The 26,988-nt window shown below is 50.5% G+C and overlaps 1 protein-coding gene across 2 annotated transcripts; it reads right to left on the bottom strand.

Moving 5' to 3' along the window:
* Positions 1 to 13,190: 13,190 nt before the first annotated feature.
* On the bottom strand, positions 13,191 to 26,464 carry ELP6 (elongator acetyltransferase complex subunit 6). Of its 2 annotated transcripts, XM_062200741.1 has the most exons (7): positions 26,306 to 26,464; positions 24,785 to 24,863; positions 23,051 to 23,121; positions 19,442 to 19,560; positions 17,997 to 18,198; positions 16,533 to 16,679; positions 13,193 to 14,855 (listed from the first exon to the last, which is right to left on the bottom strand). In XM_062200741.1, the coding sequence occupies exons 1-7, from the start codon at positions 26,357 to 26,359 to the stop codon at positions 14,727 to 14,729; spliced, it is 801 nt and encodes a 266-aa protein (XP_062056725.1). In that variant the 5' UTR covers positions 26,360 to 26,464; the 3' UTR covers positions 13,193 to 14,726. The 2 variants fall into 2 exon arrangements, with proteins under 2 accessions (XP_062056726.1, XP_062056725.1); XM_062200742.1 differs by lacking the exons at positions 23,051 to 23,121; positions 26,306 to 26,464 and having other exon boundaries at positions 13,191 to 14,855; positions 24,785 to 24,841.
* Positions 26,465 to 26,988: the final 524 nt, after the last annotated feature.

Here is a 26,988-nt window from a genome sequence, read left to right on the forward strand (position 1 = left end):
AACAAAACAAAAAGACAGAAGCCTGGCTGGCTCTGTGGCATAGTGGGTAAAGCCACCATCTGCTGCACCAGCATCTTATATGGATGCCAGTTCGAATCCGACTGTTCCAGTCCGATCCAGCTCTCTGTTAATGTGCTTAGGAAAGCAGTAGAGGACAGCCCAAGTGCTTGGGCCCCTGCATTCTTGTGGGAGACCTGGAAGAAGTTTCTGGCTCCTGGCTTCCAATCGACCCAGCTCAGGCCATTGCTGCCATCTGGGGAGTGAAGCAGTGGATGGAAGATCTCTCTGTCTCTCCCCAGGACTTCGCCACAACGTGGGAAACCACTGCTTGGGATGCCCACATCTCATACTGGAATGCCCACTTAAGTCCTGGCTCTCTGCCTCCAATCCAGCTTCCTGCTAATGGGCCAGGAAGACTGCAGCTGACAGCCCAAGCATGTGGGTTTTTGCCACTCACATGGGAGACCTGGATGGAGTTCCTGGTTCCTGGCTTCTACCTGACCCAGCTCTGGCAGGCATCTGGAGAGTGAACCAGTGGAAGGGAGGTATCTTTGTTTCTCTCTTCCGCCTTTAAAATAAATAAATCTGGGAAAAAAAAAAAAAGAAAAGAAACTTTCCTCTAGAGGCAAGATCTGCCCTGGAGTCTCTGGGACCCAAGGTTCCAAGTCGCAGCGCACCCCCCAGCTGCCTCAGCCTGTCATACACACAGAGAAGGGTGTTTCTTAATGACATGGGTTTGTCTTTGCAATAGCTTGCCTAAGGACCACGCTCACTATGAACTCAGCACTAGTGATAGCAGCTGGCGACATGATAAAGTAGAGAAGGCTGCATTTGGGTCTGTGTGCATTCTGACTGAGCAGCAGCTCTGTGGCTGGGAGAAGTAACCTCAGGGTCCAAGACGCAACACTTTTTCACAAAAAGTGTATTTGAAAGGCAGAGTGAGAGGTAGAGACAGAGGGAAAGACCTTGTATCTGCTGGTTCACTCCTGGGAATCAAAGCCAGGAGTTCAGAGCTTCCTGTGGGTCTCCCATGTGGGTGGCAGGGACACAACTACTTGTGCCACCATCTGCTGCCTCCCAGGGGCACTAGAAGGAAGCTGGATCAGAAGCAGGGGTGAGAGTTGAACCCAGGCACTCTGATACCTGGGTCCCAGGTAGTGAACCCACTGTGCCACACCTGCCTTTGATATTCATCCATTGTTTACCTACCAAGCTCCTCCATGTGTCAGATACAATAATTCCTGCAGTAGATAAGCTGTCTTTATGAAGCATTTCAACAATTTTTACAGGCAACTTAAGGGTTATTACAGAGGTCACACAGTGACCAACTGTGGATAGTTGGGTTCTTGCCAGAGGCAGGCTTTGTGTTATTTGCTGATTATAGTCCTGTATCCTATCTTCCTTCTGATGGCCACTGGAGGCAGATAAGATAAACCTCTCTTCAATGATGTGAAAACTGGTATTCAGAGCTTCAGCAGCTTGTCTGAGGCTACACAGGCAGCATGGCATGTTGAGCCAGCCAACCCCAAAGTTTCCAAACTTTTGTCACTGAGTGCTATGAGGGGAAAGCGGCCGGTTAGCAGGAAATGCAGGAGCAGGAATCACAAAGAGGATACTATTTGAGAATGGCCTTGTTGGGTCAGTGTTTGCCAGAGGAGACAGCAGCAGCTGCTAATGCTTAAACCATGTTCAACGCCTACTTTCCTATCACTACTTATTGATCCCCAAAACCCTAAAAGCTCCATGGAACAGACTCCACCACTTCCCACTTTGTAGGTGAAGCAACAGGTCTAGCAGTTAAATAATTTGAGTAAAGTCATTATACTTGGTTATTCCATTGTTCCTTTCCCTGTAAGTGGACCAAACACACACTTCTATCCATTGTCAAGTGGCAGTGTTGTCTCCCTGGAGGGGGAGTAGACTTTAGCCATGTGTCTAACTTGGCCGATAGAGTATGCATGAACATGACTCGTATCAGCTCTAGCAGAAGCTTAAAGAGCCATTGCTAGAGGCCAGCATTGTGGTACATCCTTTTTTTTTTTTTTAAGATTTATTTTATTTATTTGAAAGACAGAGTTACAGCGAGAGGTAGAAACAGAGAGAGAGTTCTTCCATCCGCTGGTTCACTCCCCAAATGGCAGAACCAGTGCCTATAAGGGATGCCGACGCTTCAGGCCAGGGCTTTAACCTGCTGCACCACAGCGCTGCCCCTAGGTACACCCATTTCTTTCTTTCTTTCTCTTTTTCTTTCTTTCTTTCTTTCTTTCTTTTTTTTTTTTTTTTTGACAAGCAGAGTGAGAGAGAGAGAGAGAGAGATCTTCCTTCCGTTGGTTCACCCCCCAAATGGCTGCTATTGCCAGCGTGCTGTGCTGATCCAAAGCAGGAGCCAGGTGCTTCCTCCTGGTCTCCCATGTGGGTGCAGGGGCCAAGGACTTGGGCCATTCTCCACTGCACTCCCGGGCCACAGCAGAGAGCTGGACTGGAAGAGGAGCAACCGGGACAGAATCCGGCCTCGACTGGGACTAGAACCTGGAGTGCTGGAGCTGCAGGTGGAGGATTAGCCTAGTGAGCCACGGCGCCTGCCAGTACATCCATGTTTTAAGCTGCCATCTATGACACTGGCAACCCACAGGAGTGCTGGTTCGAGTCCAGGTTGCTCCACCCTGATCCAGCTCCCTGTTCATGTGCCCAGAAAAGCAGCGGAAGATAGCCCAAGTACTTAGGCCCCTGCTACCCACATGGGAAACCTATATGAAGTTCTTGACTCCTGGCTTCAGCCTGACCAGCCCAGCCATCACGGCCATTTGGAGAGTGCACCAGTGGATGGAAGATCTCCTTGTCTCACCCTCTGTCTCTGTAACTCTGCCTTTCAAATAAATAAATCTTAATATTATTAATAATAGCTATTGCTTGTGTGGCTGAGTGTTTTTCTTTCCCTCAGCCAGAACACAGTCCCATGTTGGCACTTTTTCTTTGGCCTGGTTCTCACAATGAAAAACCACTGAGGATCAGATATGTTTGTTGTGCTAAGCCACTGAAACTTGGGGCTTTTAAAAAAAATATTTATTTGAAAGGCAGGGTTACCGAGACAGAGAGAGAATCGTCTATCCACTGGTTGACTCCCCAAATAGCTGCAATAGCCAGGCTTGGGCCAGAGTGAAGGCAGGACCTGGAACTCCTTCTAGGGCTCCAAGTGGGTAGCAGGTGCCCAGGTCTGTGAACCATCTTCTGCTTCTTTCCAGGTGCATTAGCAGGGAGCTGGACTGGAAGTGGAGCAACCAGGAACCGATGCCTATATGGGAAGCTGATGCAGAAGATGGAGGCTTAACCCACTGCACCACAACACTGGCCCCCGGCTATTTTTATGTTTTAATATTTATTTATTTACTTGAGAAGCAGAGTGACAGAGAATGGCAAAGACACACAGAGAGATCTTCCATCTGCTGACTCATTCCCTAAATGCCTGCAAAAGCCGCGACTGGGCCAGGCTAATGTCAGGAGCCAAGAACTCCATTTGAGTCTTCCATGTAGGTGGCCCAAGTACTTGGGTCAACATCCACTGCCTTCCCAAAAGCATTAGTTAGCAGGAAGCTGGATCGGAAGCAGAGCAGCCAGGACTCAAATGGGCACTGATATTGGGATGCCGACATCTCCAGCAGAGGCTTAACTCACTGCACTACACCACCAGCCCCGGTGTTTGTTGCTATAGCGAAGCTCCCATCGTGTGTGACACTTCAGCGGGTAAATGGCAGAGTCAGGATCGTAATATTGGCAGGCATAATTTGAATATGATAACATTTATTCATTTGGGGCCAGTGTTGTGACACAGAAGGTTAAACTTCTGCCTGCCATGCTGGCATCCCATACGGGTGCCCATTTGAGTCCCAGTTGCTTCTGACCCAGGTCCTGCTAATGCACTTGGGAAAGTGGCATAAGACGGCCCAAGTCCTTCGGCTCCTGCATGCACGTGGAGACTCAGCTGGAGTCCCAGCTTCCTGGCGCGCCTGGCCAAGCCAAAGGTATTGCAGCCATTTGGGAAGTGAACCAGTAGATGAAGATCTCTTTCTCCAACTTTAAAATAAATAAACCTTTTTAAAAATGTACTCATTTTAAGTGGGTATTTGAATGATTTTTAGTAAATGTATACTGCAACCATCATTACAATCTAATTTTTTATTTATTTATTTGACAGGTAGAGTTATAGACAGTGAGAGAGAGAGACAGAGAGAAAGGTCTTCCTTCCATTGGTTCACTCCCCAAATAGCCGCGACGGCCGGTGCTGCACCGATCTGAAGCCAGGATCCAGGCGCTTCTTCCTAGTCTCCCATGCGGGTGCAGGGGCCCAAGAACTTGGGCCATCCTCTGCTGCCCTCCTGGGCCACAGCAGAGAGCTGGACTAGAAGAGGAGCAACCAGGACCAGAACCCGGTGCCCATATGGGATGCCGGCACCACAGGCAGATGATTAACCTAGTGCGCCACAGTGCTGGCGACAATCTAATTTATTTTAATCACCCTAATGGAGAAAACCTAATTTAGTCACTTCCCATTCTCACTCAATCCCACATAAATACTAATCTATTGTCCATCTATAGATTTGCTTTTTTCTTAATTTCAAAAAAAAAATTATTTGAGAGTTACAGGGAGAAAGAGAGGCAGAGAGAGGTCTTCCATCCACTGGTTCATTCCCCAAATGACCACAAAGGCTAGGGCGGGGCAAGGCTGAAACCAGGGTCCTTGAACTCCATCTGGGTCTCCGCTATGGATGGCAGGGGTCCAAGCACTTGTGCCATCTTCCACTGTCCTCTCAGACACACTGCAGGGAGTTGCATCAGAAGCAGAGTAGCTGGAACTTGAACTAGTGTTGGTGTTGCGGGTAGTGGGTTAACCCCGTGTCACAATGCTGGTCCCTAATTTGTCTTTTTTAGACATCTGATATAAACAGAACCATGTGATATATGGTCTTTAGTTAATCTGGCATGTTTCTGAGGTTCAGCCATGTTGTAGAGTATATCAACATGTCATTCCATTCTAAAATTTATTTATTTATTTGAAAAGCAGAGCAACAAAGAGGGAGAGAGGGGGAGGCAGACAGAGATCTTCCATCCACTGGCAGCAGAGGCCCAAGCACTTGGGCTATCTTCCACTGCCATCCCAGGCACATTAACAGTGGAACAGCTGAAACTCAAAAAATATGGGATGCCAGTGTTGCAGGTGGTGGCTTAACCTGCTGTGCCGTGACACCAGCCCTTGTCATTCCTTTACTGCTGATCTATTCCATCATACAGACACATTTTTATCATCAGTTGCTGGACATTTTGTGGTTTCTACTTTTTGGCTGTTATAATGAGCACTGCTATGAACCTTCACATACAACTGTTTGTGCAGATATCTGTTTTCACTTCTCTTGGTAGATATCTAGGAATTGAGTGGGTCACACAGTAAATCAATGTTTAAAATTTAAGAAACTGTCAGGGCCAGCACTGTGGCACAGCGCCCATATGGGCGCCGGTTCAAGTCCCAGCTGCTCCTCTTTCAATCCAGCTCTCTGCTATGGCCTGGGAAAGCAGTAGAAGATGGCCAAGTCCTTGGGCCCCTGCACCCTCATGGGAGACCTGGAAGAAGCTCCTGGCTCCTGGCTTCGGATCACTGCAGCTCCGGCCATCCAGCCAGTTGGGGAGTGAACCAGCGGATGTGTTTCTCTGCCTCTCCTCTCTCTGTGTAACGCCGAGAGAGAGAGAGAGAGAGAGAGAGAGAGAGAGAAAGGAAGGAAGGAAGGAAGGAAGGAAGGAAGGAAGGAAGGAAGGAAGGAAGGAACTGCCAAACTTTTTGCAAAGTGGCTATCCGATTTTACATTCTCACCAGCAGTGTCCAAGTATGAGGGTGCCAGTTTCTCCACATTCCAGGCAACACTTGTTACTCTCAGTCTTTTTGACGTAGCCATTTTAGCAGTTAAGCAGTGGTAGCTGATTGTGGTTTTACTTTGTACTTTGTACTTCCCTAATGCCTACTGGTAAGCATCTTTTTAGAGATATGTTGGCGTTCCTACTTCTGTTTTGGTGAGGTATCTATTCATTACTTTTACCTCCCCCCACACCGATCCGCTTTTCTTTTACTGGGTTATGAATCTTCCTTATTGACTGCAGGAGTTTTTCTGTATTCTGGGTACAAGTCTCATATATATATGATTACAAATACTTCTTGAGGAAAACAGAATGAATCACTATTTCAGTTTTAAAAAAATACTAAAACTGATACCACATGGAAAAGTAACCATAAACAAAGGTCAAACACAAAGAAAAATATTTTTATCACCCCAAAAAGTTACCTGACCTAGACTACTGCAAGTCCCAACTTGGAATAAAAAAGCATTCAGAGTTTCAAAATATATGAAAGATAAGCACTTCCTCAGCCATACTTATAAGACATTTATTGTTCTTTTTTTTTTTGACAGGTAGAGTCATAGTGAGAGAGAGAGAGAGAGAGAGAGAGAGAGAGAGAGAAAGGTCTTCCTTCCATTGGTTCACTCCCCAAATGGCTGCTATGCGGTACTGCGCCGATCTGAAGCCAGGAGCCAGGTGCCTCTCCTGGTCTCCTATGGGGTGCAGGGCCCAAGCACTTGGGCCATCCTCCACTGCACTCCCTGGCCACAGCAGAGAGCTGGACTGGAAGAGGAGCAACCGGGACAGAATCTGGCGCCCCAACTGGGACTAGAACCCGGCATGCCGGTGCCACAGGTGGAGGATTAGCCAAGTGAGCCGCAGTGCCGGCCTGACATTTATTGTTCTAATGCTCAATCCTGGCCAGGTTAACACCGAACCCCCAAAATTATAGATTCTCCTCACTCACAAATACAGATGGCAGATTATCACAGTAATAAATAGATCTTAGTAAGTTGAAAGTCTCAGAAAGCTGAACATAAACAGTATTTTACAGAAAAAACAATGAATACCAATAAGGTTGTAGAAGAAATATAAGGCTCATAGGAGGGCGAGGAAGAGAGGAGGAAGGGGGAGGGAGGAGAAAGAGGAGAACCCAGGGACTTTTCTGAGAAGGTCTACAGAATTCAGTATGGCCGGCGCCGCGGCTCACTAGGCTAATCCTCTGCCTTGCGGCGCCGGCACACCGGGTTCTAGTCCCGGTCGGGGCACCGATCCTGTCCCGGTTGCCCCTCTTCCAGGCCAGCTCTCTGCTGTGGCCAGGGAGTGCAGTGGAGGATGGCCCAAGTGCTTGGGCCCTGCACCCCATGGGAGACCAGGATAAACACCTGGCTCCTGCCATCGGATCAGCGCAGTGCGCCGGCCCCGAAGCGCGCCAGCCACAGCGGCCATTGGAGGGTGAACCAACGGCAAAGGAAGACCTTCTCTCTGTCTCTCTCTCACTGTCCACTCTGCCTGTCAAAAAAAAAAAAAAAAAAGAATTCAGTTATGATTACTGACTAAGCTCTCACAAGGGGACAGCAGATAGGATAATTTTTAAAAATTTATTTCAAAGAGTTACAGAGAGAGGAGAGGCAGAGAGAGAGAGAGAGAGAGAGAGAGAGAGAGAGAGAGGTCTTCTATCCACTGGTTCACTCCCCAATTGGCTGTAACGGCCAGAGCTGTGCCAACCAAACCAGAGGCCAGGAGCTTCTTCCAGGTCTCCCACAAGGGTACAGGGGCCCAAGGACTTGGGCCATCTTCTACTGCTTTTCCAGGCCATAGCAGAAAGCTGGATCAGAAGTAGAGCATCTGGGATTTGAACCAGAGCCCAAATGGGATGCCGGCACTGTAGGCAGCGGCTTTACCCACTATGCCACAGCACCAGCACCTAGCAGATAGGATATTAAAGAGAAACATTTCTTTCTCCTTTCCTTGTTTTTTGCTGTTTTTAGTAGACTTCATAATTTATATAATTTAAAAATAAGATTTTTGGGAACTGGCGCCATGGTGCAGTAGGTTAATCCTCTGCCTGCAGCACTGGCATCCCATATGGGCACCAGTTCTAGACTCGGCTGCCTCTCTTCCAACCCAGCTCTCTGCTGTGGCCTGGGAAAGCAGTGGGAGATGGCCCAAGTCCTTGGGTCCCGCACCCACATGAGAGACCTGGAAGAAGCTCCTGGCTCCTGATTCGGATCAGCGCAGCTCCGACTGTTGCGGCCACGTGGGGACACTGGCATCCCATATTTTTTGAGTTTCAGCCGTTCCACTGTTAATGTGCCTGGGATGGCAGTGGAAGATAGCCCAAGTGCTTGGGCCCCTGCCATCCATGCGGGAGATCGAGATGGAGTTTATGGCACCTGGCTTTGCTTGGTCCATCCCTGGCCGTTGCAGCCATTTGAGGAGTGAATCAGCAGATGGAAGATCTCTTTCTCTGTATCTTTCATACTCTGCCTTTCCAATGCACAACAGAAAAAAATTTTAAGTACCCAAGGAAAGAATAAGAAAGGCTGGTATCATTATCTGCAAAGTTATCATATATTAAAATCTCAACCAGAAAATTATTAGAGGTAACAGTTATGAAACAAACTGTAGGATGGGGGTGGGAGTTGTGGCAAAGCAGGTTAAGCTGCCACCTGTAATGCCAGGATCCCACATGAGTGCCGATTCCTGTCCATCTGCTCCACTTTTGATCCAGCTCTATGGCAATGCATCTGGGAAGGAAGTGGAGGATGGCCTGAGTATTTGGGCCCCTGTCCATGATGTGAGACCCCTAGATGAAGTTCCAAGCTCCTGGCTTTGGCCTGGCCCAGCCCCGGCCATTGCAGTCATTTGGGGAGTGAACCAGCGAATGGAAGATCTCTCTCTCTACCCCCTCCACCCACCCTATAACTCTGTCTTTCAAATAATTCATTTAAAAACCCTGTATGAGTTACAAATCTTAGAAAGTCAATTGAACTTATATGTCAGACGCCACAGAAAAATCAACACAGAGCATTCTTTTTCCAATGACAAAAAGTACTTGAGAGTACTGAACTATTCACTAGTTTTTATAATAAAATCATACAACCACAATTTTTTAAAATGAGAAAATTCCATAAATACTTCATACAGCTCCACAAAGTGATGGTGAGGTTCACCTGTTTCCATTAGTGGCAAAACATCCTTTAAATATTCTCAACAGGGGCTGGCATTGTGGGTTAAGCTGCTGCCTGTGACCCTGTCATCCCATATGGGCGCCAGTTTGACACCTGGCTATTCCACTTCTGATCTAGTTCTCTGTTAACGCACCTGGGAAAGCAGCTGAAGATGGCCCACTTGCTTAGGCTCCTGCACCCATGTAGGAGACCTAGAAGAAGCGCTAGGTTCCTGGCTTCAGCCTGGCATAGCACCCAGTCATTGTAGCCATTTGGGAAGTGAACCAGTGGATGGAAGACCTCTCTCTCTGTCCTTCCCTCTCTATAAACCTGCCTCTCAAAAAAAAAAAAAAAAAAAAAATCTTGACAGCATACACACACTAGAAAGGCTCCAAATTTAGAACTTCATATATCGGGGCCAGCACTGTGGTGTTGCAGGTAAAGCTGCCACCTGCAGTGCCAGCATCCCATATGGGCACCGGTTTATGTCCCAGCTGCTCCACTTCCGATCCAGCTCTCTGCTATGGCCTAGGAAAGCAGTAGAAGATGGTCCAAGTCTTGAACCCCTGCACCCATGTGCGAAACCTGGAAGAAGCCCCTGGCTCCTGGCTTCAGATCAGCGCAGCTCCGGCTGTTGCGACCAATTGGAGAGTGAACCAGCGGATGGAAGACCTCTCTCTCTCTCTCTCTGCCTCTCCTTCTCTGTGTAATTTTTTTTTTTTAAAGATTTATTTATTTGAAAGAGTTACAGAGAGAGAGGTAGAGACAGAGAGAGGCCTTCCAACCGCTGGTCCACTCCCCAGAAGGCTCCAACAGCTGGAGCTGCGCCAATCCAAAGCCAGGAGCCAGGGGCTTCTTCCAGGTCTCCCACATGGACTCAGGGGCCCAAGGACTTGGGCCATCTTCCACTGCTTCCCCAGGCCATAGCAGAGAGCTGGTCAGAAGAGGGGTAGCCAGAACTAGAACCAGTGCCCATATGGGATGCCAGCGCTTCAGGCCAGGGCACTAACCCGCTGTGCCACAGTGCCTGCCCCATCTGACTTTCGAATAAATAAAATACATCTTTTTTTTTTTTTTTTTTTCTGACAGGCAGAGTGGCTAGTGAGAGAGAGAGGCAGAGAGAAAGGTCTTCCTTTTGCCATTGGTTCACCCTCCAATGGCCGCTGCGGCTGGCGCGCTGCAGCTGGTGCACCTCGCTGTTCCGAAGGCAGGAGCCAGGTGCTTATCCTGGTCTCCCATGGGGTGCAGGACCCAAGCACTTGGGCCATCCTCCACTGCACTCCCTGGCCATAGCAGAGAGCTGGCCTGGAAGAGGGGCAACCGGGACAGAATCCGGCGCCCCGACCGGGACTAGAACCCGGTGTGCCGGCGCCACTAGGCAGAGGATTAGCCTGTTGAGCCACGGCGCCGGCCAATAAAATACATCTTAAAAAAAAAAGCAGCACGTAGGAGAAAGGGTATTATCTAGTTTATTTAGTTATTAGCATGGAAATAAGTTGCCATACTGCAACAAACTCAAAATGAGCTGAAGTGCTAAGTATGTATTTTTTTCCTACTTTACTTTTTTTTATTCTGCCCATCAATGATGTAGAAAACAGGGGAGGGGTGCAAGGGTAGCAAGCAGCCCATCCCACTTTCTCTCAGACAAGATCTCTGAGACCCAGGAGAAAAGGCTGGAATGCAGTTCCGTGGACTCAATTAGCTTCTGGAGCTTTTCCAGAGCCTTCCTGTCCAGCTGTTGCTGGCCAACGATGAGAGCACCCACGACAGCACCTGTGAATTTCCAGGACAAGTACTGCTCTGCCACAGCTCAGCAGCAGCGTCTGACCCCATTCCTTGCAGATGAGCTGCATGGGATCTTCCCCACAAACCTGTGGCCCCACACTCAGGGGTGGTTTTAGCCTGGAGACCGGAACAGGGAGTACCATCACAGACTCTTCTGCCAGCTTCTGTGGTGCGGGGAGCCTCCGCATGGCACCAGCAGAGGGGGTGGCACTGGGGGAGGCCAGACCGCCCCACCCCACCCCACAGGCCCGGTCATACCTGTGGAAGAAGGACCTGCTTGACTGGCCTCGCGCCTCAGCCAGGGAGCACAGGAGGCACGTCCACTGCAGCCCTCCAGGTTCCAGGCCAGGGCAGTGACTCTTGGCTGGCCTCATGGACCCAGAGAAGCCTGGAGGCATCTGTTGACCAGGCCTACTGGGCCCTGAAAGGAGCACACCCTGGCCTGGGACCGGCTCACCTTGGCCTCTGCCTGCGGTGCTGCTGAGCTGGTTTTAAAATGTGCTTTACAGTAGGAGATAAAATAGCAACTTCAGGCTGGCACCGCGGCTCACTAGGCTAATCCCCCGCCTGCAGCAGCAGCACACCCGGTTCTAGTCCCAGTCAGGGCACCGGATTCAGTCCCGGTTGCTCCTCTTCCAGTCCAGCTCTCTGCTGTGGCCCAGGAAGGCAGTGGAGGATGGCCCAAGTGCTTGGGCCCTGCATCTGCATGGGAGACCAGGAGAAGCACCTGGCTCCTGGCTTCAGATCAGTGCAGTGCGCTGGCCGCAGTGGCTATTGGGGGGTGAGCCAATGGAAAAGGAAGACCTTTCTCTCTGTCTCTCTCTCTCTGTCCACTCTGCCTGTCAAAAAAAAAAAAAAATAGCAACTTCAATACAAACTTCATTCCAGCATGCAAAAAGAATTAATTTCTAAGTCTCAAAGACTTAAGATATCATTGGAGATAAGACTGGAACACCCCAAGGTCTTGTTCAAATCACACTGCCTCCATAAATTCTTTCCCAACTGCTCCAACTCAAGAAAAAAAAGGGGAAACTGCGTTCCCTGTGAACATGAGCCTCACGTCACTGGAACTGTTCCCACGGCCCTCCCCATTTCTCCATGCCGCACAGTATGGATGTTCCAACTCTGCACCCCCAGTAAGACTGCAGCAGACGCCTTTACCGTTGTTTTCATCTTAATAACCCCTTATATAAACTGACATTCTAAAGCTAATTCTTGAACTGAGAATCTGAATACAAAACAAATGATCCTGAAAAAATATGTTCACAAAAGCATCCATGAATGTATAAGAGTATCCATGAATAAAGACAAAGGTAAACTACTACTTTCTAAAATATTACCGAGAATGCATCAAGATGACACTAGGTGGTTTTTTTTTTTTTTTTTTTTTTTTTTGACAGGCAGAGTGGACAGTGAGAGAGAGACAGAGAGAAAGGTCTTCCTTTGCCGTTGGTTCACCCTCCAATGGCCGCTGTGGCTGGCGCGCTGCGGCCGGCGCACCGCACTGATCTGAAGGGAGCAGCCAGGTGCTTCTCCTGGTCTCCCATGGGGTGCAGGGCCCAAGCACTTGGGCCATCCTCCACTGCACTCCCGGGCCATAGCAGAGAGCTGGCCTGGAAGAGGGGCAACCGGGACAGAATCCAGCGCCCCGACCGGGACTAGAACCCGGTGTGCCGGTGCCTCAAGGTGGAGGATTAGCCTATTGAGCTACGGCGCCTGCCGACACTAGGTTTTAACTAACACCAGCAAGAGTGCGGAGGAGCAGACTGCACACCTGGGAGAACACAATCGCGTGCCAGGCATTAAAGGTCCATTTTCACACAACTCTGCCCCATATTAAATTAATAAAAAATAAGCTAAACCCAAAGTGGGTGGAGGAAAACCTACAAATCATGAACCAAGTGACTCCGTGGTTTTGAGGAGCAGCCTGCTAACACCTGGGGCCAGATCCTGCTGTCATCCAGCAAGCCCACTTCGGGGAGCAGGCGCTACAACGTCAGCACCCCTCCCTTTTCATGGGCCCCTTCCCTGCTTCACCTGTAGCACTGACCCTGACCTCACCTCTGCTACCTCTCAATTCTGTTGATTCTCCATCCCTCCACAATATCAGTTCCCTGAGCTCCACGAGTGACCTGATTCATCAACATAAGGAAGCAACAGCTGCTTGTCCCCCACTCCCAAACAGGTAGCGTAGATAAAATTCACAACAGCATTACTGTTAACGATGAAAACCAGAGGCCACCTGAAGAACTAAGCAAATGAGAATTTGACACCGTAAAATGCTGAACAGAGATAAAACACACAAAATTTAGTGAAAACATTTATAAAGTGACCAAGCACAACTGCAATATTTATTATCAGATGAAAGGTAAGCTTTGCTGTTCAGTACTGTAGCTCAAATGAAGGCTGGATAAATACCGAAATAATAATATTCATTAGATCCTTTGAAGAACCACTCTCCTAAATTACTTATGTTTACAATTTTTAAATATTCTCTCAGGGATGAAATATTTTTAAAACAAAAGCAGCCATCGTTTCAGTGGGGTAACCTACCTAACAGTGTGATTTGGAAGGAAGGGTGATAAACAGTTCCTGTTTATAAAGATTAAGGAAGGTAAAACTAAAGAGACAAGGACGCCTTGTACCCACCTTCAGCAGACGCCTCTGGTTTCCACCGTGAGGCAACCTTGATTGAGTGGCTGGTTGGGACCAGCTGTCCCCTACCACCTCCTGTAGTCTTCACCAGGGAGGGAAACACTGGTTCCTCGCCAAGGCCCCATCCTGCAAGAATACTGCCTCCCCTCAATGAGACTACACACCTGTGCCTCATATAGGGCCTCGCGTGACCAAGGGCCTGGTGTCAGGTCCTCAATGGCCAGGACTCTGAAAAGGAGCAAGGCAGTGGAGAGAAAAGGTCACACCTGTCAGTGGGAAGCCTGTGCCTGGTTTCTGTGAATGTTGGTCAGCAAGTGTGGACTTCGGAGTCAGGCCCTGTTACCTACAGTGGCTCTAAGCTCTGAGTGTGCTTCCAAATCTCTCTAAGCCTATTTTCTCACTGGATTTAAGCACCTTGCAAGAAGAAGATGAAAACTAAGAGAAAATCCAGGGTTGGACATGTGGCCTAGTGGTTGAAGATTCTGGTTAAGATGCCTGCATCCCACGTCAGAGTGCCTGGGTTCAACTCCCGGCTCTGGCTCCTGAATCCAGCTTCCTGCTGAAACAGATCAGGAGAGACAGTGGTGATAAACTGGGTGACTGGGTTCCTGCCACCCATGTAAGAGACCTGCCTGAGTTCCTGATCCCAGTTTTGTCCTGGCCAGGTGGCCACCGTGGGCATTTGGGGTATGAACTAGCACCTGGGAACTTTTTCTGTCTCTCTTTCAAATTAAAAAACAAAAAACAAGCAAACAAACAAACAAGAAAAAAAAAAAAAACTAGAAAAAAAGAGAGCTAGAGAGCGAGAAACAGAGGCCCCAGTATGGGAACTCACTTTAATGCAGTCACGATTATACTGTCACCCTGGGCACTGCCATCCAGAAGTATCTCGTGGGCACATGCTCACTCTGGCTCTACAAGACACAATCACCAAGAGCGGGCAGTTGGGGCCAGATTGTATTTACAAGGCAAGCTTCAAAGGCTCCTTTCACTAGGATTCAGCATCCAGTCTCTCCCAGCACAGGCAGGGGTGTGGATTCCTCATGGTGTTTTCTGAACAGGGCCCAGAAGAGCTAAGGCACACCATGGCTGCACAGTCTGGCCGGGTCCCAGTGGAGCTGCCAGCCCAGCCTGAAACAGCACCAACGAAGACGTAAAGACCCCTTCCTGCTCGGTTGCTTTATCTTCCACGTCCGACCAGTCCGAGGTAGCTTCAGCTGCTCCTGAGTCAGGTTACAGAATGGCAGGAGACAGTCCTCTTGCGAAAAAGGACACATTCTTGTCCTGTATCTTGTACTGGAAAGTGAGGCTCCGATCCCGCCGGGCTGCGGACTGTGACGGCCTCCTCCACAGGATCCTCAGCTGCAGAGACAGGGCACAATGAAGGAGCAGCCCCAAGCCCCTGCTCCACTGCGGACCCCATCCTGCCCTCTCCACGGCCTTTCACTGGGCCACCTCCGAGATCCCAGTGAGACACACCACAAGGCAATGGGACCAGTTCCTAAAATACAGCTTACTACAGCCAGCTAGAAATGAGGGCTGCCATGGTGTGACAACAGGCACATTATCTCTTCCAGAAAATACAAAAGAGAAAGAAAAGTGAAAAGAAGAAAAGTCCTCCAGAGAAAAACCACGGAGGTAGTTTTATGTACTCAGCACATGGTTCTGTACTTGCTGCCTGGTCTGTGAAAATGCACACATTACCGCTCACAGGTTCCATGCAGAGCCACGGGAAGGCTGCACGTGTGTCCTGATCATGTTTCTGTGGACAGAACTGCTCGGGGGCCTGGCTGCAAAGACCTCCGCTGACTGTTGTACCCGTCTCCTCGTGCTGTGCGGCCAGCGCTATGACGGCACCGCTGGGCTTGTGCTTTTGCTTCACCTACTGGACTAATCCCTGAGTAACTCAGGGCCAAGACTCCCAACCACCTGTGCCACGTCAGGAGTGGTCAACAGGGCCGGCGTTGCGAGCAGTGGTGAAAACGCCACTTGGACCATCAGCATCCAACGCTGGAGTGCCTGGGTTTGAGTCCTGGCTCCGTGTTCGATTCTAGCTTCATGCTAGTGTACATCCTGGGAGGAAGCAGGTGATGGCTCAAGTATTTGGGTACCTGCCACCAGGTACAGGGCCCAAACTGAGTTCCAGGCTCCTGGGTTGGCCTGGTCTAGACCTAGCTATTGCAGGCATTTAGGAAATGAACAAATGAATAAAAAATCTGACTCTGTCTCTCAAATAAAATGAAAAAAAAAAAAAAAAAAAAAAGCGTGCTCAAAATGAAGGTAACTAGGGCTGGTGTTACAGCACAGTGGGTTACACTGCCACTTGCAATCCTATATGCGAGTGCCAGTTCGAGTCCTGGCTGCTCCGGTTCTGATCCACCTCCCTACTAACGCATCTGGGAAAGATGCCAAACACAGCTCCAGTGCTCAGGCCCCTGCCACCCACGTGGGAGGCAACGGTAACTTGCTCGCTTCTGGCTTCCATCTGGCCCAACCCAGGCTGTTGCAGCTGTTTCAAGAGTGAATCAGCAGGTGGAAGATTTCTCTTTGTGTGTGTGTTTCTCTCTCTCTCACTCTGCTTTTTAAATAAATAATCTTAAAAAAAAGAAAAAGTAAACTGGCAGTTACGGTGCAGTCTCAGGCTGATTCCAAAAGAACAGAGTGAGAAGGCACAGAGCCACACAGGCCCTGTCCCGGGCAGAAGCCACTTCCTCCCCAGCGCAGATGGCTCAGCTCCTGCCCAAGGCTCTGAACGTTCTGTAACAGCAGTGGGCGTGGCAGCTCTCAAGTCCGTGGCTACGGCCCCTCAAGCCTTCGTTACAAAATAAAACAGGGCTCACCGGAACTGACAGAGCCTGTCACAGCCTGCAGAGGACTTCTGCTGCTATTTGTAGCCGGAGCCCTGGGTCCACTCCTGACAGCTGGCTCCCTTTTGGGAGAGCTCTCCTTTGATCCCAGAGGGAACCCTGCGGGTCTGGCACGTTCGTCCGTGCAGTCTGGACTCAGGCACAGCACCACAGCCCAGTGAGCCCGTGTTACCTGCCCATGCACGTCCTTGCAGAAGCCAGTGGCCAGGCCCTCGGTCCGCAGGATAAGGTGGCTCTGATGGCTGAGACCGATCAGCAGGGTGTTGTTTTCCTCATCTTCCGCGTCTCCACTGTCATGCACAAGGGCCACCACGTTTCCCTACAACACACAGGATGGAAATCTGCTCCTACTGGAAAGGACAACGAGGCCAGAGAGTCCTGGGCTCCCCACTCCTCTGTCCACCCTCTCACAGGTCACCCTCCCTGCTGCTGGGTAAACAGCCCCTCTGCAGGAAGGTCCCCTGCCTGCAGGGATCCTGCCCACTTACTGGACACATGCAGCTTGTGTTCTAGCTCAGTTCATCTGAAACCAAGCTTACTCCATGGCCTTGAATTCCTGAGTGTCATTAAAATGCCAGCATGCAGCAGGCACCAATTCATCCAGTCAACAGCTCCTGAGCACCTGCTGCATACCAGGCCACGCAGAGCGGATAAGGGACAAGAGATGGAGACACTGGAAACAGAGCTGATGAACAACGCGGGAGCCGGCCAGGCAGCAGGCTGAGCTGCAGAAGGCGGCTTTAACTGCTTCACCCTCACCCCTAGCCTTGGCTGTGTCCTGCGAGCTCTTTTCATTTCCTGCTTTTCCCAGTCTCTCCACATCACCCAGGTTCCTGTAGCACGACTGTACCACGGCAGCCTCAGAAGTTGCCTGAACACAATCTCCAGGCAGGACTCGGCACCAAGTGCTCAGCACGCACTGCTGGGAACCCACACCCTGCAGCCTCTCTCTCCACTGCTCTGCACTCTCAGCCTGACCACACCGTGCTGATGTCACAGAGCACGGAGCGCCACGGGCTGCATCACCCCTACAGGAGGGCGGGCAGCACCGGGGGCTGGACACAGCGCCGGTGAGTCACAAGCTCCGTCTCACTTAATAAGTCTTGCAGTCAGGCACCTGTGAGACAGGCAACCTCAGCCACTCTCATTTCACTGGTGGATCTACTCTTACCGTTAAAATCTCTATCATAGCACAATCTCCAGTTTTGTCTCATAATTTGATAAGGAAGATCCTGTCTGATGTCTTCCCCTTGTACTGTACAATTTTTTTTGGCACTTCACAGTGTTTACAGCAGATTACACCTGTTATTTCAGCTTGCATCAAAATACACTCAGGGATGATTATCCCTTGGCCCAGGACACCCTGGCAATGTGTGGCAGGGTGGGACTGCAGCATCACCGTGCCCAGCCAGCCCCACTGGACATAGTGCCAGTTGTTTCTCTGATTTTGAGGGATTTATTTGTCAGTAGTGGCAAGAAGGCAAGAGCAGTGAGGGCAGACCAGTAAGTTTCTCGGCCTGCCAGGGCAAGGCCAAAATTCCAAGTAAATAAACAAAATCATCACCACACTTTGAGTCCGGGCCTTCTGGACTCAGAGAGGTCACAGGTGAGAGAGAGACAGCAGCTCCACTGGTACCTGCAGTTCCCAGCACACGGTGGCTCTGCAGTAGTGGACAAAGTCCAGCACAGCCACCGCTCCCACGCCCAGGCTCAGCAGCACACTGAGGTCGTCCACCAGCAGCACCGGGCACCTCCACGCAGCCTCCCCATTGTCTGCGGGTGTCAGGGCCTCCCGCACAAACTCGTACAATGGTTGTAGGTTCCCAGCACTGGCCTCCCTGAAGACAAAGGACAAAAGTCATCAGAGTTCCTTCTCTACAATGTTCACATGGGACCAGCGGCCTCCCAGGGCAGGGCCGGAGCAGGCCAGCAACAGTGGCACAATCCTCAGTGCCAAGGGATTCACAACTGGAAAAGAAAAGGCATGCAGACATAGGTGAGTGAATCACTTCAGTTCAAGTATTGCCTGAGGCCTACTGGGTATAAAGCACCGTGCTAGAGACTGGGGACACATGGGTTGGTACTGTGGTGTAATGAGTTAAGCCACCAGCTGTGATGCCGGCATCCCATAAGGGTATTAGTTCGAAACCTAGCTGCTGCACTTCCGATCCAGCTCCTTGCTGATGAGCCTGGGAAAGCAATGGGAAGACCAGCCAGGTGCTTGGGCCCCTGCATGTTCGTGGGAGACCTGGAGGAAGCTCTGGGCTCCTGGTTTCTGCCTGGCACAGCCCAAGCTGTTGCAGCCATTTGGGGAGTGAAACAGTGGACAGAAGATCTTTCTCTGTCTCTCCCTCTCTCTCTGTAACTCTGCCTTTCAAGTAAATGAAAATAAACCCTTAAAAAAGAAAGAGGGAGAGAGAGAAAGAAAGAAAGAAATTAATTGAGGGACACAAAAATAAACAGTCCTAGCAGAATCTTAAGAGACACCAACAGGCCCAGAGCCCAGGACCTTAGGGCATTTGGGAGGTTAGCTCTGTTTGGCTAAGCAGGAGAAGCCTGTAGTTACTGACCTGACAGGATGGAGCATAAAATACACAACACACACACGGCCAGATAATAAATATTTAGGCTTGTGGCTCATATGGTCTCTGCCAAACTCTTCACTGTGTTACCCTAGTACAAACAAGCAGGGACAAAACACCAAGTAAAATGCAGCTGTGCTCTAATGCAACTTCATTTACAGACACAGGAAGCTGGCCCACAGCCTCCAGTTTGCTGATCCCTGTATCAAACCAAGAACAGAGCAAAGGTGTGCGCTAGGGCTCTAAGCCAGGGCTGGGAAGCGAAGCATCTTGCTCTAGCAAGTTCTCAGATGACACTTGCCATAGCTTTGGGGACAATGTAAGCTCAGCCCACGGTTACAGCCACGGGTTTTCCCACAATGCTGCAGCACCAAGTGAAGTATCTGACTCCTGACGCCAGTTGCGCCTCCCCCAGAACAAACAGAAGGAATCACAAGCAACGGCTGTCTGGGCCCATCTGCCTGGTGTGCACTTCCGGGCTGGGCCCCAGCAGACTGACCTGAGAAACTGCAGGGGGTGTGGATCCTCCTGAGCCTGAAAGAAGACATCCACCGAGGACTTGAGACCCTCAAGGAACACAAGCTGGCCACGTTCCCGTGCTGCGGTCAAGCTGACACCCTAAACGTGATGGAGAGGACAGTGAGCCACTGTGCCTTGTAGAGAGCAGCCCATCAGAGAGGCCAGCTGACAGCTAAAGGAGGCCACAAGCCACACCCCCAACCCTGCACATGTGCACTCCACACACAGGCCTGTGTCCTTCTCCCAGGGTGCTCCTATCCCACAATTCTCTCTTTTTCTTTTCAAGTGCATTTTTATTCACTTGTCACATTAAAAAAAAATACGTATTTGTTTTTATGACTACTCAGTGTTGTTATTCAATCTATAACAGTAACATGAAGTTTTTTTTGTTTTTTTTTTAAAGAAACAGATTTATTAGGCCGGCGCTGTGGCTCAACAGGCTAATCCTCCGCCTAGCGGCACCGGCACACCAGGTTCTAGTCCCGGTCGGGGCACCGGATTCTGTCCCGGTTGCCCCTCTTCCAGGCCAGCTCTCTGCTGTGGCCTGGGAGTGCAGTGGAGGATGGCCCAACTCCTTGGGCCCTGCACCCCATGGGAGACCAGGAGAAGCACCTAGCTCCTGCTTTCGGATCAGCGCGGCGCGCCGGCCACAACACACTGGCCACTGCGGCAATTGGAGGGTGAACCAACGGCAAAGGAAGACCTTTCTCTCTGTCTCTCTCTCTCACTGTCCACTCTGCTTGTCAAAAATTTAAAAAAATAAAAAAGAAAGAAACAGATTTATTTATTTGAAAGGCAGAGTTGCACAGAGAGAGACAGAGTGAGAGCTTCCATGCAGTGGTTGACTCCCAGATGGCCGCAATGGCTGGTCCTGGGCTAATCCAAAGCTGGGAGCCAGGAGCTTTTTCTGGATCTCCCACATGGGTGCAGGGGCCCAAGGACTTGAGCTATCCTTTGCTGCCTTGCCAGGCGCATTAGCATGGAGCTGGATAGGAAATGGAGCAGCTGGGATCTGAACTAGCACCCATATGAGATGCCTCTGCTGTAGGCAGTGGCTTTACCCACTATGCCACAGTACTGGTGCCTGACATTTCATTTAAAAAAAAAAAGAATTTCTTTATTTATTTGAAAGGCAGAGTAACAGAGAGGCAAAGGAAAAGGCAGAGAGAGAGAGAGAGAGAGAGAGAGAGAGTCTTCCATCCGCTGGTTCACTCCCCAGATGGCTACAACAGCCAGAGCTGCACTAAAAGCAGGAACCAGGAACTTTTTCTGGCTCTCCCACATGGGTGCAAGGGCCCAAGCAGTGGGGCCATTTTCTATTGCTTTCTCAGGCCATCAGCAGGGAGCTGGATCAGAAGTGGAGCAGCCAGGACTCAAACCAGTGCCCACTGGGATGCCAGCAGTGCAGGCGGCAGCCTTACCTGCTACGCAACAGTGCCACCCTTGTTCTGACTTCTAAACAAGTCATGGATGCCAAGTGGAGGCTGACTGAAATACAGTAAGAGCTCGTTACGGGGCAGCACTACCGCTTTTCCCTCTTCCTTTCCCTGGGCAGCGCCCTGTCAGAGTTGGGGTAACAGCAACCCTTGATGCCCTGGATCAGGATTCAGCTAACTTTCTCCACCAAGGACCGGGTAGGTGCTGCAGCTCAGGCAGTCTCACTGCAAACTCTCGACTCTGCTACTGTAAAGTAACAGCAGGCAGAAACTACTTGAGGCCAGTGCTGCAGCACAGCGGGTTAAAGCCTGGGCTTGCAGCACCAGCAAACTATATGGCTGCTGGTTTGAGTCCTGGCTGCTCCACTTCTGATCCAGGTCTCTGCTATGGTCTGGGAAAGTAGCAGAAGATGGCCCAAGTACATGGGCCCTTGCAATCAGGTGGGAGACCCGAAAGAAGCTCCTGGCTCTGGATCAGCTCAGCTCAGCTCTGGCCGTTGCTGTTATGGCCATTTGGGGAGTTAAACAGCAGATGCAAGACCTCTCTCTCTAGCTCTAACTCTCTCAAACAAATAAAATAAATATTTTTTTTTAAAAAAGAAACAATTTGAAAATGAGCAATCTATCTCCACCAAAGATGGGGTAGCCTCTGCAGCTCAGGCAGTCTCTGTTGTAAAGTAACAACAGCCAGAAACAACGAGGAACCAGTGTGGCTGTGTTCAGTGATGCCTCATTTACCAAACACAGGGGACACAGACATTCGGTCTGCCTCCCCTGCTCCAGACCAGGACTGCTTGAATACGGTTTTCCATGAGGCACCTGGTCAAGAATCCCTTCAGATGCCTGATTAAAATGCAGATCCCTGGGCCTGATTTCAGATCTCCAGAGGGAGGACCGGGCCAGAATATACATTTCAACAAACACCCTGGGATGGTGACATGGTCTCAACATGCACCCCACTGCCCTGTGTGTGCAGACAGGTCACAGGGAGCTGGTCAGACTGCCCTGCCCCAAGGCCAGGTCCCAGCAGCTCATTCACACACCAGAGACCCAGCGTCCTCCATCATCAACACCACTGGTTCCCAAGGCTGCTCCTAACAGAGCAAAACTCCCGACCACCCCTCTGCACTTGCGCTGTGGGAGTCTACTTAGGCAAGAGCCCCGCCATGCCAAGCATCACGAGCATGGAGCTCCCACTCCAGGACTTCACACGCCTACTGCGTGTGCCATTCCTGATCTGCAGATGATGACTCAAGAGTAAGAGGGAAGTGGCCCTCTGGGATGGGAGTCCACAGCTTTCCCATGGGGAGCACGGATGCCATAGCCACAGGGACATGAAGAGACCCAGAATGCAACGTGCACAGGGACGTGCAAGACCCGGAATGCAACGCGCACAGGGATGTGCAAGACCCGGAATGCAACGCACATCCCTGTGAAGACTGCGCTCCCTGAGCGCTGACCCTCCCTTCCAGCGCAGCACGTCCTCCTCCTCCTCCAAGGATGGGAAGACCTAGTTCACCTTTCTCCTGCCCCTTCCCTGCTTTCTCCCAGGCAGAGAGGAGGCAGTGAGTTGGCCCCGCAGTAACATGGGCATTTCAAGATCATTGCTGATGAGTGGCCTGGTTTTCTCCCTAAGACTGACCTGTCCAATACCAATACCAACAGTAAGCAGCAACAGCTGCTCAGTTCTCTTTAATAATCCCATGTGTTCACAGGTCGCAGGTCACAGCCCAGGCTAAGTCACAGGTTCCACGAGCTGCTGGCTCTCTTAGTCTTGTCTGCCTGCATCTGATGAGATGAGGGGCAGACCAAGATAAGGTGAGGGGCACACAACAAAAGTCATCCATCCCCGATCTGGGTCTCACGCTCCAGACTTAGGGAGAGACAGTGGGAGGCCCCCAACCCAGATGGACCAAGATCAAAGTCGCCACTGAGGAGGAGAAAACTTTAACAGGTTGAGAATCCGTAGAGAAGGGTTTGATTAAATGACATCCACAAACCACAAAACTCTTTAGATAAGGGCTGCGGAGCCCATGGTGTCCTTAGTCCCTCAATTGCTAAATCCTCTACAACTCAAACAGCAAAGCCTGCTCTCTCGGGGCCTCACCACGGAGGCGGAGAAGTAATCCCAACACGAGGTCTAAAATGCTTACCAGCTTCTGTGCCACAATGTTGTAGTGACTGAAGGACTGAAGGAGTGCCACAAAGCAGACTTTACAATTCGCTAGAAAACAAAAATACACTTTTTAACAAATCTTCTGTGTACAACCAGCCTCATACAGCTCACACATCCAGACGGAAAAGCATGGAGGTGGGACTAGAGACCTAGAGGTCTTGCAACCTAACCTTAAGTCTAAGATGTCTTTTTCTTATATTTATCAGTTACATCTCAGGCATCCCAACTAGTAGTGTCTGTGTCTCCCTCTCTCTCTGTCACTCTGCTTTTCAAATAAGTAAATTTTTAAAGATTTATTTATTTATTTAAAAGGCAGAAATAAGAGAGAGAGATCTTTCATCTGCAAGTTCACCCCCAACATGGCCACAATATCCAGGGCTGGGCCAGGCTGAAGCCAGGAGCATGGATCTCTATTTGGGCCTCCCATCTGGATGGCAGGGCCCCAAGTACTGGGGTCATCTTCCACTGCTTTCCCATGTACACAACCAGGGAGCCGGATCAGAAGCAAAGCAGCCAGAACTTGAATTGGCTGTCCCTGCAACTGGTGTCCTAACTTCTGCCCTAAACACCTGTCCTGAGATGTACTGTCACATGCATTATAGGTACTCAATTTTGGTCCACTGTAAAGACACTGTGCCTTTTTCAATTTTTGAATTGTCATATAAGGACACCTCTAATAGTTCATGGAAAGTAGAACTAAAAGAGTTTATTTTGGTGCCAAAGTATTTTGAAATCCATGCCTAGTTTTTTTCATGATGCATATTTCCATGATTTTTTTAAGATCTTTCATACAAATGATTTTGGGGAACTGGTTTCATATCCAACAGTAAAAAAGGAAGAGCAAAGCAGCTCCAGGTACCTGACTGAAGCTTATTAACTCTAACAATTTATGTGAAGATTCTCTTGCTTTTTCAATGCTAACAATCACATCCTCTGAAGAAGAAAATCACCTTCAAAACTATGTTTGCAGGGGCTGGCACTGTGGTGTAACTGGGTAGAGCCACCATTCCATATGGGCACTGGTTAGAGTCCCAGCTGCTTCACTTCTGACCCAGCTCTCTGCTAATGGCCTGGGAAAAGCAGTGGAAGATGGCCCAAGTGTTTGGGCCCCTGGAGGAGACCTGGAGGAAGCTCCTGGCCATCTGGGGAGTGAATCAGCAGAAAGAAGATCGCTCTGTCTCTCCCTTGCTCTACAACTCTGACTTTCAAATACCTATATACATCTTTGTAAAAAAAACTATGCTTACAACTATGACTACCAAAGGTCTACCCTGGCACAGCACACATTCCAGGAGAACTCTCTGATAAATGAGTCCTTCCCTTCATCTGGCTCTCTTCTTTTTCTAATCTAATTCCATGTGGAAACTGCAGTGGCCGTGACCTTCAGGAAGCTCCTACTGCTAGGGCAAAGTGTCAGTGGGGTTGAGGGCCCAGAGGCCTTAAGGTACACAGGGACTGTGGAGCTCAACACGGGCCTCAGAGAGGCAGCTGCGGCACAACAGGGTGGGGAAGGGAAGGCAGGGTTGCCGTCGATGGGCACATGCCACTCTCAGCTGGGGCTGGGCTAGTCCTCTGTTACCTAATAACGCAGCCCCAAGGCCACCCAAGCACCAAAGCCTTGGCTACCAAGGACTCTCCCCACTGCTCCCGGAAACAGCCTGTGTGTGTTTGCTGCCGAAGCGTCTTTGCCTACACTTAGTGAGCGCCATACCTTTGAGGTAGAAGGAGAGAAAGTGATGCACAAGGAAACTGCCATCTGTCCTGGCATCACACAGCAGAGTCAGTTTCCCCTGAAAAATTACAAACACATGGACACACTTAAAGATGAGCCTGCCTGGAAGGAGGGGGGCCCCATGTAGAAATCCACCCCCAAATCTGTACAGCTAGAGGATGCATTTTTAAATGATACAAGTTTACTCCCCAAAAAAGAAAATAAGTCAAAATTACAAAAAAAAAAATTGTGATTCGTTCTCAGTATTAAGTTACTCGTGATGGGCAAAGCACATCGCTACCTCCACTTTCTCAAGGCCAATGAGAGAAAAAAATTCCTCCTCTTGCTCACTCCTCACCATAGTAACTCAAGGGCCAGCACAAGTGGGTCCTGAACAAAGGATGCTTTCACCATCAGACTTCAGGGAAAATCATGACTGCCAGGATCGGAAGGGACCTCCAGAAAGGTCTTCTAGCTTCCTCCCTAACTGTAATTGTGAGTCTTGGAGGGTGAGGGAGAAGGGAGAAGACGTTGGTTCAGGCCAAGCTCTGATGCGGAGAGTTCTGGAAACAGCCAAAGGTGGTCTCTGCGATACCTCCAGGCACCTGTAGTTCTGTCACTGACAGGGATGGTTAGGATCAAGCCACTCGGTGCCACGGGCCCCTTCCAAGTGGCTGACTTCTCTGGGGCCCAGGTTGGATCCAGGTTGGGATATTTTTCTTGCACAAGATATACAAGGTCACACGGCCAGAGCTCTGAATTCCCTCCTAGAGCTGTCACTTCAGTTCACCATTCCCCAGCTCCGATCCCGAGCTGAGCTGAGCTGAGCTTTGGAAGTGTTCCAGGGAAGTCGCAGGTGAGCACAGCCACCTGGGGCTTGCGCAGTCACTAACTGCTGCGTAGCCACCGGAAGCCTCAATGTGCCTGGCGCAATGGGGTCATAAAAAGGCGTCACACACGTGGTATTGTGGCTGTCTGGAGAAGGTTACTTTATTAGGAAGACAAAGATTACGGAGTAAGCCCGACACTCGTTAACACAGGAAACATTTCGAGGTGCCATGGAGTGTGAGGCCGTGCAAAAACGGCGGCCAGGCTGTGGTACCCAAGGCGGACTTGGTACACCCCAAGGTTGGCTGCGTGCAAGAGCAGCAGCGGTCACGCTCCGAGACCACAGGTGCAGGAGCCGGTCCCACGAGCACCGCCCACACTCAAACTCTCCTCTCCGGCGCCGGGAACCTCCCATCCCTGTGGACATAAGCCAGCCAGAGTTCGGACACGGATCCTTGAGACTCTGAAGGGGCGTACAGCCCGTGTGTACATGCGAGGTCCGGCGGCCGGCCTTCCGCGGGCCCAAATCTCCAGCCCAAGCCCCGGGCGCCGCCGCTACCGACTACAAATCCCAGGCGCCCAAGGATGGACGCCGTCGCGCCTTTCCCAGCGGGCCACGCGCGCTGTACCCCGGATGCAGTTTTCCGCCACGCTCCCTCGGCCCGCCCCCTTCCGGGCTGCGCGACATCTTACCTGCTCCGCCTTGTCAGGCGTGGTGTTGAGAAGGTTATTAAGTTCCGGGAACATTTCCGAACTCCGGGGACTAGCGCCCTGGATGAGAAACAGAGGTGCAGCAGGAGTGGCGGAGGCTGGAAAGCAACGTGCACCCGCCAACGCTGGCGACGCGCGATGGAGTGCGCATGCGTCTGCAGCAGCCAATCAGGCGGGCCCCGCGCTAGGGCCTCTGCACACGCATGCGCGTCTAGTCAGGGGTCATGGAAGCGGTGCGCGACTGTGGGGGTGCCCACTACTTGCTGGGTTTGCGTGGCAGGTGGGCCTTTGCAGCGCTGAGCTTCAAGGTCCCAGTCGACTGGGACTCTTCTGCCGTGGTCTTTGCTCTTTCCTCGCCCCCACACCATTGTCCCTTCACGCATGGCGCAGCTTGGGCTATATGGGGGAACAAGATGGGCGAAGATGCCCACTGGCAAGCAGAAAGCAAACATAAACACGGAATCACATCTTGAAACTCGTGTGGAGAAAAAGCAAATGCACGAGGGGAAACAATGGGTGTCGATTAGTATCAGAACTAGAGGATGTCAGGGTCGCCTCACTCTTAGTGTGGGTGGGCCGCACCCAGAGCCTTTCCACTGTTTGCTTTTCGGGGGGTGCTCCTTCCCATCCTCAGCCGCCTGAAAAACCCCCCGCTTCTCCCTGGC

This window comes from Lepus europaeus, chromosome 9 (assembly GCF_033115175.1).
Source record: "Lepus europaeus isolate LE1 chromosome 9, mLepTim1.pri, whole genome shotgun sequence".
NCBI classification, from domain to species: domain Eukaryota; kingdom Metazoa; phylum Chordata; class Mammalia; order Lagomorpha; family Leporidae; genus Lepus; species Lepus europaeus.

Bases quoted from the DNA above. Each gene is read 5' to 3' on its own strand.
- ELP6 (XM_062200741.1), bottom strand. From the start codon at position 26,359: ATGTTCCCGGAACTTAATAACCTTCTCAACACCACGCCTGACAAGGCG. The intron at 24,864-26,305 runs GTAAGATGTCGC...GTAATTTTTCAG, and splicing joins CGCCTGACAAGGCGGAGCAG to GGGAAACTGACTCTGCTGTG. The intron at 14,856-16,532 runs GTAACACGGGCT...CTGTCTCTGCAG, and splicing joins GCAAGGACGTGCATGGGCAG to CTGAGGATCCTGTGGAGGAG.